Source organism: Haplochromis burtoni, unplaced genomic scaffold (assembly GCF_018398535.1).
Source record: "Haplochromis burtoni strain Fernald_Lab_line unplaced genomic scaffold, NCSU_Asbu1 Contig_38, whole genome shotgun sequence".
Taxonomy (NCBI): Eukaryota; Metazoa; Chordata; class Actinopteri; order Cichliformes; family Cichlidae; genus Haplochromis; species Haplochromis burtoni.
In genome coordinates, this window is record NW_024582399.1 from 909,616 (window position 1) to 923,845 (window position 14,230).

Genomic DNA, 14,230 nt, shown 5'->3' on the forward strand with positions numbered 1-14,230 from the left:
CTGCCGGACACTGGCGCCACCGGGCCCTCTGACCACCACCAGTAGGCAACGGGTGAAGTGTCTTGCCCAAGGACACAACGACTGAGACTGTCCAAGCCGGGGCTCGAACCGGCAACCTTCCGATTACAAGGCGAACTCCCAACTCTTGAGCCACGATCACCCCGTGTTGCTAGTAGCATATCATTATACCCCAGCCAGTCCAAACCTACAAACGTCACTGCTGTTTAGTTTTCTGTTGGAAGTGATGGCAGAGCTGTAAGTTTTAATTTCTTCAGAAATCTCTCAGTCAGAACATGCTATATCATGTTTAGGTGGAAACTAGCGAGCTAACTTCCTGCTAACTTCTAACGCCATTAAAATGAATAAATTCTGTTTTCATGGATGTCTGGATGTTAAACTTAATTGTTACAACTGGTAAAGCAGCAACGCTGATCATTTTATTAAAGATGAACTCTCAGCGATGCCGCAGTGCTCGTTCGACTTTGGGACATGAATCAGACTGAGTTTTGGACCCAGATTACTCTGAGTCCCCTAGATACAATAGCCATAATGCTCCAACAATCCATCAAGCAGTGCGGCTTTGTTGCTTAACAAAGTCGTACTAAAACATTTTTTTGAGCATTTTTGAGCGCCGTGTACCACATAAGTTTGAGGTCAGTAAGCACAACCATAATTCATCCATAAGGCACACCGGATTATAAGGTGCACTGTCAATTTTTGAGAAAATGAAAGGATTTTAAGTGCACCTTATAGTGTAGAATATACGGTAACTTAAAAAGAAAAAAAAAAACCAAAAAACCCTTTTGGGTAGCATTAAAGGATTTCCTTTCACTTGCCTTAGAAAGAATAAGATCACCAAGCCACCGCACACAGTCCACATAGTTTCTATGAATGTCACGTGTTGAGAAGTCGGGGAAGTGGATTTTCTGTGAGACAAATGCCCTAAAAAAAACAAAACAAAAAAAAAAACAAACAAACAAAAAAACCCCACAACAACATAAGAAAATATAATGCCATGTATGTAAATCCACAGATATGAAAACAGACCACAGAAAAAGCTTCTGGACGTCTCACCTGTTTGTCTTTGAGGGGTTGTACTCATAAGACGCGCGAATGGCTTTCTGCAATCTCTCCGAATTGATCCTCCACAGTTTTAGCGAGTGGTCCATCCCACATGACATAATCTTTTCACCTAGGAGATCAAAATCCTACAAAACAGGAAATGGATAATGTGAACTGTCAGTACAGACAGAATTTAATCACATTCACCTAAAACATCTGTTTTGTCACCATTTCAGAAAATTAGCAGACAACTATGATTTAATATTGTGTAAGTTAAGTAACAGAATAAGGTGGGATGGTCTTAATAGACAGATAAACCTGACAACGACACAGCCCAGAGGAACACCACCGACAACTGGGCAAGCTTGTGATCTGAAATTTTTTAAACTGCAATTTTAACCATTAAAAGAAACTCATTCCCACCCCCCAAAAATCAAAAATAAAAACAAAAACTGAAATGACCACACTTTGTATTCAGCTTTTTCTGTAGAATCAGCCTCACACGTGCATATACTGCTGTGAGGCTGAAAATCTAATGCCAGTAAAAAATAGTCAATACCAGATGGATAATTTCTGTTTACTTTCAATCAGATTGAAAATAAACACACATACTTTCACTAGTCACTTCGGAGAAGTAGAACATGAACAAGTCTGTGGTGTCAGCTGTCGAGGAAAAGCTTTTTCCCCCCCAAATAACCCAATACAGAAGTACTGTCTGGTGTAATGGTGCCAACATGTGCAGTCATCCCCTAAAGACCGATTCAGAATCTTTTTTCCCCTGTTGCACAATAGTCACTGTTATGTCCCAGATAAATTTCCCCACATATACTGTAAAACTCACAGCACTCAGAACTTCATCCCGATGACCCTCGACGCCTCCGAAAATGGCCACTAAAGTGTCCGTCTGTATGTTCCACAGCCGAAGAGCGTGATCTGAAAATAAGAGATGACTTTAAGAAAAAGTCTGATTGTTGTTTTACAGCCGGTCAGTGAAAGAGATGCTCACAGCTTTTTTTTTTTTCTTTTTCCCCCCTCTATATTTACATTTTTTACATAGTTTGATCTATGCATTTATATTATATTGCATTCAATACTTTAAGGGTAGAATTATATATATTTTATTTTGTTAATGAATTTCTTCTTTGAGAACTTTACAACTTTATTTGAACACAGTCTTAGTTTTTCTACATGATAAGCGTTGGTTTCTCTGATTAATCATGTTAAATATATCAAAAATATCACATAAAGCATAAAAACTCACACCACCTTTGCACTTCCCAGCAGCTATAGTCACACTGAAGGGTGTTTTAAAAAAATCAAAAAAAAAAAAACACCCTTCAGTGATTAAAGGAAAGATTAAACTTTGCTGCCGTTCACATGACCTTCAGTGACAGATCCAAACCCCGCTGTCTGATTTATCTCAGATTAAGGAACCACCTGACAGTCCCGTGGAAATAAAACTCTATCCCCACTACACTCGAGTCTGAGGTGACCTGTTTTTTCTCTTTAGATTGAAGCAACAAATCACAGTTGAGAGGGGTTTTACTGCCGGGATGATTTTTATTGTTGAGTGAGGGTCAATAAAGCCATCAAAGAAAATGGGCCTTTTTTTTTTTTTTTTTAATAAATGCATTGCTGCTGTTGTATTAACCTCACAGTGAAATATATGACAAACTGCTGGTCTTTCTGCCCTCTCTGCGACACAGCTTAACTCTTTTTTTTTCTCCAAGGAGCGGGAAAAAATAATAATCAGCAAATCTCTGCTAAATAAGGAAACACAAGGTTATTGGCGTAACTCTAGGTGATGCCGTCCGGCTTATGTGTGCATAACGAGCCGGGAAGAACCCTTGAACTGCACGCAGAAGAGCTCAAAGGTGCTTTATAATCACTGTTTACCTTTGCTGACAGAGAGGAGCAGATTGGGATCCCTCGGATGAAACTTCAGCTCGTTGATGGCGTTCCCGTGACCTACATAATGCTGGAAAAGAAGGGGAAAAATGACTTCTTAATTCACATTGTGCAATTAAAACAACTTGGGGCAGATGAAGTGAAATTCGGTATAGTTATTATCATTCCTCTGGGCCATTAAATGCAAGTCTTTCCAAAAATAAAAAAATGTAAATAAAGCTCTACTGTTATAAGTTGCTTCCTGAAAATGCTTCATAATCAAATAAAACTATTTTCTGTGCACTGAAAGTGATACAGATTATTTTAAGCTTGCAGTAACACTACAGCAGTGCTGTTTGAAAACACATCGCTTTCTCTCCGTTTTGCAACCCGTCCACACTGAGACAGCGTTTTCCTCAAGGGAAGAGTTTTGAAAACGCTCTCAAAAATGCAGCATTTTCAAAACGGAGCTGTGCTGGACACTTGAAAATGCAGACTTTCTAAAACGATGACGCATTTTAGTCATGTGATGCAGTCATGTGACCAATTAAACAAAGATAGCGGAGTGCATTATACAGCAGTTGTTTTGATTGCTCTCAATTTTCACAGCTCTAATAAAAAAGGTTAATATCAGTTTGTACCTGCTCCAGATAGCCTTTCTTCAAATTATTTAATTCTCACTCGCTTTTGCGCATGTGCAGGACTGGAACGTAAGTGTTTTGGGCCGTTTCAATGTGGACGCTCAACTCTGTGAAAACGGCCGAAAACGCTAGTGTGGACACGGAGCGTTTTCAGATGAAAACGCCGTTTTCAAATCTATCCGGGCTAGTGTGGATGTAGCCTAAGGAACTGCCCTCCCAGCCCATTGTTCCTTCAGTGGGCTGGTTTCAGTCATTATGCAAATGTACTGTTTTTAAGATTGGGGAAACCTGCAGTCTGCTGAGACTGAAGAAGTCACTTGGATGAGTGACGAAACATTTCTCCCACAAAATGCTACGTCCAGATGACCAGAATCAAGTTTTGGAGATTTACTTACCTGGATGATTGAGCATGCATCAAGACATCCATTCATATACAATAAATTAAAAAGCCACCCTGCAGTACTAACTACAAGATCCATAAAGGTTTTTTTTTACTGATTTTCACATTTGGTTTGACCATGACCTGATTTTCACCATAATTAAATCAGCTTGAGCTGTTATTAGTATCTACCATCACACAAAATTTCAAAACGATATCTTGAAAACTGTGGAGTCTGCTAAAAGACAGAAGTGATGGAGCAGTTGGGTGAAGACTGACGAGTTACCTTGATGCACTGCATCGTGATGTGGTTGATCACCCGGATGATGCCACGGGATCCGGCCACAGCCAGCAGGGGGTGACTCGTGTTGGTGTCATAGGTCCAGGCGCACGTGTAGAAGTTCTCGTCTGCCTTTGCAAAGTCAAGGAAACCTGAACAGAATCTACACTTACCTTTCTTTAACAGACTCAGATGTCCTGCTGTCAGCTGCACAGAGTCACTCAAACTTCAGCACAAACAAGCGTCTCTTCTTCTCTGTACCCCCTGAACTCTTTTCCATTTACACTGTATATTTTCTGCTCTCAGCTGCAGAGCCTTTATGGAGTTCAAATACCTTTCAGATGGCTAGATAATGTAAAAATATCAGATATCTTAATCCTCGCTGTTAGCCTTCAGCTCAGGTGTCGAGGCATTAAACCCGTCTAGACTGCCCTTCTGTCATCTAAGCAATAAAGAAGTATTTAAAAACCAAACTGCAGGACTTTTTGTGTGTTAGGAAAACTGACAAATGAGAGCAAAGAAGGATTGAGGAAGTAGGTCAAAGGATACGTCTGCATCAACGTAGGACTGCAGGAGTCTGATTTCTCCTTGAGAGTGGCATTCATACAGAGTTACCTGGATAAGCACAGATGTGAGAGGCGGACAAGTTCACTAATAATCAGTGTTTAAAAGACATTTTTTAATGTTCCTTTCATTGCCAAACTATAAATGGATAAAGAAGTCATTGCAAATCAGCAGGGTCATTGGAGCTTGTTGTTATACACTGGTAAATCTCATGCTTTTATTGTCTTTGCGAGCATTTTACAGTGAGCTGCATGCTTTGAAAACTCCTAAAAATATATTGGACAAACACCAGTAAACAGATCAGGACTTTCCCACCTCTGGTAATATGCTGACCCACTACAGAAATAAGCAATTTAAACCTACTTTTTAAATAACTGATCATTTATTTACCCTGTTACTCCCAACTGTAGCAAACACCAGCGGGTCTCCCTCTTTGCTGTGCCAGTTAAACTGCACTCCAAACAATGGCTGGCCATGGTCCTCCTGAGACAAATACAGATGTTGTTAATAGCCACTTGCGCTCCTACAAAAAAAAATCCTGTATGTATGAGCGCGCATTAAACCAGATGGGTGTACTAAGAAGCAAGTTAAACAAAACAAGGCTTTGTTCTGGCTAGATGACACTTCAATCAATTCAGTTCAGTTTGATTTGTGTAGCACCAAATCACAACAGAAATCTCTTCTTTATATTATAAGGTAAAGATACCACAATAACATGGAGAAAACCCCAACAATCAGGCAACTCCCTATGAAGAAGCATTTGGGGACAGTGGGAAGGAAAAACTCGATTTTAAGAGGAAGAAAAAGGCTCGGGTAGGGGCAGGAATCTGTTGCCACTGGTTCGAAGTGAGGGGAAAAGTAAAGGACAAAGAGACACTGCCAGAGATTAACAATAACTAATGATTAATTGCAGACTGGTTTATAAAACATTAAGAGACCAAAGATATGCTCAATGCATCATGGGAATCCCCCAGCAGCCTAGACCTTTTGCAGTGTAACAAAGGGAGGAATCAGGGTCACCTGATCCAGCCCTAACTACAAGCTTTGGCTGAATATTACTGACGATATTCTGTAAATAATTCAAATTTCCCATCTGTGTTCTTCCACTTTGAGCTGCTGCCTTTAGTGATCGCCACACCACAGCGGATCATCTGCCTTCCTGGCATCCTCGTCTGACACAACAACCCACTGCATGTCCTCCTTCCGTTCCTCCCCCAGTTCCATCTTCATCGTCCTTAGTCCAATATATCCAGTCTTTCCTCTGCACATGTCCAAACCATCTCAGCATTGTCTCTCAAACCTTGTCTGTAAATCGGTGTCCCTCTGATGCATTACCTTCTAATCGTATCCCTTCTGGTAACTGCCAATGAAACTCTTAACATCTTTAACTCTGCCTCTTGTCTTTATGTCAGCACCACTGTCTCCAAACCAGAGATCATATTGTTTTTTGTACTGCAGGCAGTTAGCAGGACATTTGCTGGCTCATTTCACAGTAAACCCCTCTAGGTTCTGCACACTGTCTGGTGTGCTGGACGTACTCACCCTCAGGCTGTTGACACATTTAAAAGAATATCTGCACTTCTTGGACTTCCACTTGCCCTTGCCCCAGCTCTTTCTGCCAGGGGCATTGGCGGTGTTGGTGGGTGTGTCTGGGCGTTCTGCGTTGGTGCCACTCTCAACGCTGACGGCATCGTCCTGCAACCAGCAGCAACACAAACAAACGTGTTATTTAATGCAAAATCATCTTCTAAACATGCGCATTGAGACCAGAACATGAGCACTCATAAACAAAGTGTGCCTGATGTGCTGAAGACATTGTAAACAAGTTTCTTGCCTTGCTATTTGTTTAAACACTGCACTTTTTAATAGCACAAAAAAAAAAAAAAACAATCAAAAGCGTATCACTTCCAAACTATCGGGTCAGTTTAAACACAATGAAGGAGGAGACGAGTAAAGATGGCTGTGGTTGGCCCAGGCTGCTACAAAAACATTCCTCATTAATCAGTTCATAAAGCGCTATAACATTTTTCTCACAATCAAAGCTTAACTCAAGACCATTCTTGAGCAACCCATCCGAAAAACACTACATTTTGGTCAGTATTTAGTTTATTATTTATCTGCTTGATGCTTTTTGCCAAGGCTAGCCCAGGTTTACACGTGAATAATTCCAGTCTGAGCACAAAGAAAACACGTGTGCGCTAACATGGAAGGTGGAACACGTGCGGGAAAATTTATTTGAAGACACTAAAATAGTCCACAGTGAATAACTATATCTGATAGCTCCAGCTGTTTGAATCCAGCCGGTATGAATAAACAAAGATGCTAGCTAAAGCCTTTAGCACATCGGCTACTTTAGCACAATGCTAACTGATCAGAAGCGCTACACGGCTCATCTGCGGCCCAACATCAAACACGGTTTAAATGCTTACGTTCTCATCTCCTGACAAGTCGGGGTTGCTGTTCTCATCGCTGCTCAGCTTTTGCTTTTTCGCCGGTATTTCTTTTCCCGCTTGAGAAGGGGACTCGGACATGTTCTTATTTTCCCTCATTTTGGAATTAACCCCGCCCCTTCCGCTCCTACGCCCACGAGCATGCCGGAAACTGAATATTCAGCCAATCGCGAATCGCAGCTCGACTGCACAAATACCGGTTATTTTCCAGTTAAAGCCGTGCAGGCGTATTATTTATATTTTTGCTTCGTGCCACTATATATTTTTTTATAATAATTTCTTTATCTTTTACTTCCGGACTTCTGTCATTTTAAACGCTCTTGAGCAATAGTTCTCCAGCTTTCTGAAAATCTTTCAAAGTGTTTCTTTGGCCATTGCTGCTTTTTCATTCACATTCAGTTTACACATTCAGATTCAACTGCACAAGCTAGGACAAACGTTACAACAGTGAGTGCCTGCAGACATCTGTAAAACACGGTGGAAGCTCTATCAAGGTTTGGGCTGCATTTCAGTAAGTGGTGTTCAAGATCTCTTCAAATGATGAATTAAGAACTCAGAAAAGTACCATCAGATTTTGATCCACCATGCAATTACATCTGGAAAGCATCTGATTGGTAACAGCTTAATTTTTCGGCATGGCAATGATCCCGAACACACTGCCAATGCAGTAAAATATTCCTGAATAGAAACACACAGTGGAACACTACGAGTCATGGATCGGCCTCCCCAGAGCCCGGACCTCAACATTATTTAAGCAGTGTGGGATCATGTTGACACAGAACAGAACAAAAGGCAGAAACATCCAAAGAAGAGCTTTGAATGTCCGTCAAGAAGTCTGGAGAACTATTCCTCAAGATATACACATCACTGCATCTATTTCATTTATTTTCCTAGAAAAAATATGGAGACGTCCAAGACCTTTGCATAATAATGTAAATAACATTTGCTTATAAATGTTCTATATATACACGCTAACAAAAAAGAAATCAATAATAATAATAATTATAATCATACAGGGTGACATTTCATTAAACCAAATAAAACCATCCACAGTTATATATGAATTTAATTATAAAAGAACTCTAAAACATCACATCCAAGTACACAAAAATCTGTTTTTCTTTTACAGTTCAACATGTGTCATGCTGTGGCACTGAGGTGGCCCTACAGCATCATTTCTGCATCCTCTAAAGAAGCCTCGCTCATCTCCTCAGACAGCTCTTCATCCTCCTCCTCCTGGTCCTCTGTCTCCTCCTCAGCCGCCCTCTTTAAGCCTCTTTGCTTTGAGAGGGCCACGGCATAGCGGATGTTGTACATGTTGAAGTCGCAGCTACACAAACAAAGCACACATTCAGATCTGTTAAGCTGTATCTGGGCAAAGGCACAACATTTCAGAGGATCTGTAACTTACAGCTTGGAGAGGTCGTCGAAGTGCCTCTGGATGCTCTTCTGTAGCGCCTGCAGCGTGGGCAGGATGGCTCCAGACCTGCATGCCAAAGCAGATGCATGGAAAAATTTGTTGCTGTCATCTTCTGTTCACTTACAGTCATGCTGAACTGAATCTGTGATGTGAATGAGAGCCTGAGGACACACCTGTTCTTCAGTTTCTGTCCGTGCAGCATGAGCAGGTTCTGGGCCCAGGTCATATAGAACTGCAAGTGGCCCGACTTCTCCAAACACGTGGCGATGAAACCCAGCAGCTTCTCGACATAAATGTCAGGAAGAGAGCCGCAAACCACCGAGACTAGGCCAGAAGGACACACAACTCACATCACCCGGGCGTTTCCAAGTGAAAAAGGGAACTCAAAATGTTAAATAAGGTGAAATTCACTCACTCTGCTCATGTGGGACCTTCTCCAACACTTCCTGCTTGAGGGCTTTTTCGTTCAGTCTGAACGCCAGGACTATGGCCGACGCCCACTCCTGAAGGCGCAGCTGCTTGCGTATGCTGGCCGGTGTCACGTCTAGGTCCAGGTCGTACGGGTCGAAGACCAGTGACCCGTCAAGGGAGTAGACCAGCAGGCCCTCAGTGGTGGTGGCCGCCCAACTGCGACCTGAGGAGGAGGAGAACAACTTGACTAACCGGCCGACAAAGCTCGTCTGTAACGGGACGCATGCTTTTCATACATGCTTCATAAACGTGTCTGCTGCTGTCCAGCGAAGTTTGCTGCACGAGATTCAAACACCGTAATGGGAACAGCAAACAACATGAAAAACTGCTGTGATGAAGGACAACATCAGTGTTGTCTTCCATCATCCAGTGTTCACAGGATAACATTTTGAAACCATGCTCCAAGCTGTAATTCTGTCACCTACCAGTAGGGGAGAACCGCAGCGAGCTCACTCTGATCTCAGGTTTGAAGTGACGAGAACTCATGTCACCTTTAAGGATGAGCAGACACAAGAATCAGTGAGGGTCGATTCAAAAACATCAGTGAATAAGGCACAAGAGACTTTTTTTGTAAAAGGCCTCATGATCCTAACAAAATACAATTACTTAATTACATGGAGGGCTGCCAAAATTATATCATAAAGTCAAGATCAACTCAAGGTCAAAATCAGAGAAAATGTCAAATTTTTAATCACCTAAATAAATCAAAATACATTAAAATCCTCACTTCTAAAGTTTATCGATTTTTAATTCTGGCGGTTTCAGTCCGATCACAGCAATAACCACTTCTGACCACTGCACCTTGTAGCAAACACACAACTTCCACACTTATAATAACTGGTCTGAGCCTTCGTGTGAGGGTTGTACCTCTCCTGACTCCAGGGAGGCTGATGCTGACTCCGTCTCCGTCCCCGGCTCCTTCATCCACCAGAGCCAGACTGCCGAACTCTGTCATCTTCCTCCTGTCCAGGAACTCCTGAAGGTGAAGCAGGACAACAGGATAAGTGAAACCTGTCATAATTAAAACCTCTTCAAGGACTAAAGATGCACATTTTCACGATGAAGCGTCCGATCCATCCATGTTTACTCATCTAACATACGCTTTTAAAAAATGCCTTAAATTCCTATTTTGGGTTCGCCTCGTCTCCTTAAACCCCCCCCCAAAAAAAAAACAAAAAAACCCTCAACTATCAACCATATATCTGTTTTTCCAGGACAACCGATGCTATTAAATATGTAAGCTGCAGTCATGTGACATGGAAATAAACTCGCTGAGCAGACTGTGAGGTCGCACCTCCATAGCGTCGAAGGACAGGTTGCAGGAGATTTCAAACTTCTTTATGAGCATCTGCTCCTTGATGTTGTAGATGCAGACAAACTTGGCCTGACCCCCAGCCAAAACAGACTCCCCGTCCGCAGAGTAACACAGTGATGTAAACGACCTTAACGAGAGACAGAAGAAAAAAATAAAGTCACATTAAACAAGATGATTTGAACCAGTTGAATCAAACCTGAGGCTCAAATCCCATCCACTCACTTGCCCTTGGCGGACTGCTTGGCTGTGATTTTATCCGTCTCCTTGCGGCCTGTCTGCAGGTCGTGTCGTCCAGCAATGGAGCCGTTTTGTGTGGCCGTGTGCGGGTTCCAGAAAGAGATCTCACCGTTCAGAGTGGCCACAGCCAACTCCTGACCGTCGGGGCGGTACGTCACTGCCAAGCCTGAGGAACAAAAGACATTTAAATTAAAAAAAAAAAAAAAAAAAAAACAGTGAGGGAGGCAGAATTTTACATAGACATATACAACAAACAAAAGCACAGAGAGAACTCGCCCTGAAGGGCTATGCTGAAACTTGATGTTTTATGCTGATGTCAGCACTAACAATAAAAATCCAGTACAGTGTATAAATGTTTTTCTGTTACTGTGAAGTCACATGATGTTGTAGAGCTCAGCCAAAGAAAGTGTTGATGTCCCAAAATGACTGTTATTTTATAATCCAAAGGAAAGTATAAAGCCTTTAAATAAATTCGTGTGACCATGAACTTTGACCTTGAAACATTACATAGTAAAATGGTTTATTTTATCATCTTTACCTATATAATCAGAGCAAAACTGGCTAAAATCTTTGGCTTCTATAAGCTGCAAAAAGTTTAAGATAAATTTAAGGATATATTCATGCACATGTGTAATTTTACAAAACTTCATGGGGTCATAGTGACATTATAGGGCGTCGTATTGAAAAAACAAAAAGTGTTATACAGCTCTCTCTATGCCCTTTCATATGATATATCACTTGATAACTTTTATTTAAAATTTTTTCAACATTGACTTTGCTAACAATGACAGTCAAGGCCAAATGCATAGCAAACCTAGGTAGTCAAGGCCTAGTATATTTTTGGGAAGTTTGAAGACGATCCATAAAAAGTCGTTACTGATTTTCAGTTTGGTGTGACCTTGACTTGGACGCAGTTTTCACCCAAATGAAATAAGCTTGAGCTGTTTCTAGTATCTACCGTCACACAAAAGGTTGAACATGATATCTTAAAAACTGTGGACGCTAGACTGCTAACAAACAGACAAACATTACAAAAGAAACAAAAGCAACTTGAATCTTTCAATCTGTCCCCCCCCCCTTTCGTGGCGGCATAAAAAAAACCCCCAAATCACAAGACGATCACTGATGGCTTCACGAAGGATCTGAATTTACCATCAGATGTGAGGGGAAGCGTTTCCTTGGTCTGCCAGCTGTCCAGCATGTCCCACAGCCGAACGGTTCGGTCCCACGAGCAGCTGGCCAGGACGGACTGAACCGGACTGAAACAGAGGCAGCTCACCGGACCCTCGTGACCCGCCAGGACCTGTCCGGTCGCAGGAAGGAAGTGTTAATCTGAGGGATCCTGGCAGCTTCAATCAAGTTAGTCTGTCTCATAAGGAAGGATGAAAAAGCGTAATTAAAAAGAAGCATGATGCCTACCTCTAGCAGCCTGCCTGTCTGCATAGACCAGAGGAAGATCTCAAAGGAATCCTGAGCTCCTGCGCTCACCAGCTCCCCACTGGCATCTACTGCGAGGGAGGAGAACTGCGCAGGCCGAGGCGACGTGAAAGTCCTGAAGTTTCGGTATCTGCCAAAAAAACCCAAAACAACATTACAGGAATACATTCTCAACCATCTTTTAAAAGAATACACCCCCGTCCTTGCCGCCAGCGCCCACCTGTGCAGGTCGAAGGCTCGGACCGTCCCGTCCAGAGAAGCGCTGACGATGACGAAGCCGCTGGAGGTGAAGGTGACGTTAGTGACGCTGCTGGTGTGTTCGGTAAATGTGACAAAGCAGAGGCCGGTGTTGGTGTTCCACACTTTCACCTGCAGGAATTTATTAACACAGTGTGGAGTCAGAGACGAGACCTTGAGTCTTCATTTATCTGGTATTGAACTAATGATTGGATTCAGGTGTGTTGATTCAGGGTGATATCTAAAACCTGCAGGACACCGGCCCTTGAGGCCTGGAGTTTCCCACCCCTGTTCTCCTGTCTCAGCATGGACACATGAAGTTAAAGGCTTCACTCTGAGACTCACTTTGCTGTCGTCCCCTCCCGTCACGATGTACTGTCCGTCTGGAGAGTAAGCCAGCGACGCCATGTTGTTGAAGTGTCCCTGCTGCTTGAACACGTACGACTCACTCTGCCACTCCCACACCAGCAGCTGGCCCATCCCTGAAACAGTCGATGTGTTTACCTTTTTGAGTTTTACTCTGCAACACCAGTAAGCTAACGCGCGCGCACACACACACACACACACACACACACACACACACACACACACACACACGTAAAAACAAACAAATTCTTACGCGAGCACCCAAAGCCGATCCAGTCTCCGGAGCTGTTTATAGCCACCGAGGCAATCCTCTGGTCTGAAATACTGCAGGGAGACACATCCACACGGTTAGATGAGAAAACACATCTGTCCTGTTACTTTTTAAACCAAACCACAGCTTTTCCCTCACCTCAGGGAGTGAATGAGGTTAAACTCTGGAAGTTCGTGCAGGTGGAATATCCCAGAGGCGAAGCCTGTGACCAGGATGTGGTTCGGTTTGTGGTACGCAGCAGCAGTCAAGTTGTTAAAATCCCCTTCTTTGTTGAAAAAGTGTCTGAACGTGGAAACAAAAGGCTGTTTTTAGATCTCACTAAAATCCTAATGCCAGCATTGTCTTCTATTAATGTTACAGAGCTGGATATTCATAATAAATAAAGCCAGAGCTTAAAATAGTGAGGTAAGCATGAAAAAATAACCCCTCTGAGCAAAAAGCTCAAGAATCAGCAAGTTCTTACAAACCAAACAAAGCTAGAATGTGTTTCCCAGCCCTGAAAATTTAACATGGATTCTTCCTGTAATTATGTAGTTATGAAATCTCATAAATGTTTCAAACAAATCAGACAAAAACAGAAAACTCTGATCCATCCCTGTGAAATTGAAGGGCCGGTAACTGAAAATATTCACAATATGAAGGTAAAAGTTTATATGACATCATTAAATATACTGAAGTTGTTAGCACCCAAAAAAAAACTCATTTGATTTAACTGATTAAACTAATAAATAAAAATAAATATGTAAACTTTAGCAGTTATAAAATCAGAATTGCAATTAGAGACAAATCAGGAAAAGAATCGGGAAATTGGAGGTGTCTTACTTGCTCATCATCTTGTATCGAACATTCTTCTTCTTCTCTCTCTCTTTGGCGGTTTCAACTTTCCCTCTGATCACCTCTCCCTCCTCTCCCTCCACCTTGTCCCTCTCCTCGCTCTCCTCTTCTTCCTCTTCCTCCCCTTGTCTCGGGAGCTTGGGTTTGTCCTGGCTCTTCTTCAGAATGAGGCCGTCCAGCTCGGTGTCGCTCTCCCACACACACAGCGTCCCGTCCTGGCTCACTGTGTACAGCTGAGTAAACATGCACAAGAGGGATGAACACACAGAACCACACCTACAAACACATATATGTATATATTAGGGGTGCAACAATACTCTTATCGATATTGAACCGTTCGATACAGTGCTTTCGGTTCGGTACGCATATGTATCGAACA

General features: G+C 42.4%; 2 protein-coding genes across 2 annotated transcripts in view; both read right to left on the bottom strand.

The window, feature by feature from the left end:
• eed (embryonic ectoderm development) overlaps positions 1–7,612 on the bottom strand; it is a 19,820-nt gene extending 12,208 nt beyond the window's left edge. Inside the window, exons 1-9 of the mRNA XM_005920136.3 lie at positions 7,243–7,612; positions 6,356–6,508; positions 5,204–5,296; positions 4,799–4,864; positions 4,256–4,381; positions 2,959–3,040; positions 1,904–1,995; positions 1,075–1,208; positions 837–942 (exon numbers count right to left, since the gene is read on the bottom strand). Of these exons, the coding sequence (XP_005920198.1) occupies positions 837–942; positions 1,075–1,208; positions 1,904–1,995; positions 2,959–3,040; positions 4,256–4,381; positions 4,799–4,864; positions 5,204–5,296; positions 6,356–6,508; positions 7,243–7,362 (972 nt within the window). The 5' untranslated portion in view covers positions 7,363–7,612. The remainder of the gene's footprint in view (positions 1–836; positions 943–1,074; positions 1,209–1,903; positions 1,996–2,958; positions 3,041–4,255; positions 4,382–4,798; positions 4,865–5,203; positions 5,297–6,355; positions 6,509–7,242) is intronic.
• Positions 7,613–8,062: 450 nt separating this feature from the next.
• Positions 8,063–14,230, bottom strand: part of pwp2h (PWP2 small subunit processome component) — a 29,515-nt gene continuing 23,347 nt past the window's right edge. Inside the window, exons 7-21 of the mRNA XM_005920137.3 lie at positions 13,840–14,084; positions 13,156–13,299; positions 13,000–13,070; positions 12,726–12,862; positions 12,364–12,512; positions 12,126–12,273; positions 11,859–12,009; positions 10,692–10,872; positions 10,449–10,596; positions 10,022–10,130; positions 9,580–9,645; positions 9,099–9,317; positions 8,857–9,007; positions 8,675–8,749; positions 8,063–8,593 (exon numbers count right to left, since the gene is read on the bottom strand). Of these exons, the coding sequence (XP_005920199.1) occupies positions 8,428–8,593; positions 8,675–8,749; positions 8,857–9,007; positions 9,099–9,317; positions 9,580–9,645; positions 10,022–10,130; positions 10,449–10,596; positions 10,692–10,872; positions 11,859–12,009; positions 12,126–12,273; positions 12,364–12,512; positions 12,726–12,862; positions 13,000–13,070; positions 13,156–13,299; positions 13,840–14,084 (2,160 nt within the window). The 3' untranslated portion in view covers positions 8,063–8,427. The remainder of the gene's footprint in view (positions 8,594–8,674; positions 8,750–8,856; positions 9,008–9,098; positions 9,318–9,579; positions 9,646–10,021; positions 10,131–10,448; positions 10,597–10,691; positions 10,873–11,858; positions 12,010–12,125; positions 12,274–12,363; positions 12,513–12,725; positions 12,863–12,999; positions 13,071–13,155; positions 13,300–13,839; positions 14,085–14,230) is intronic.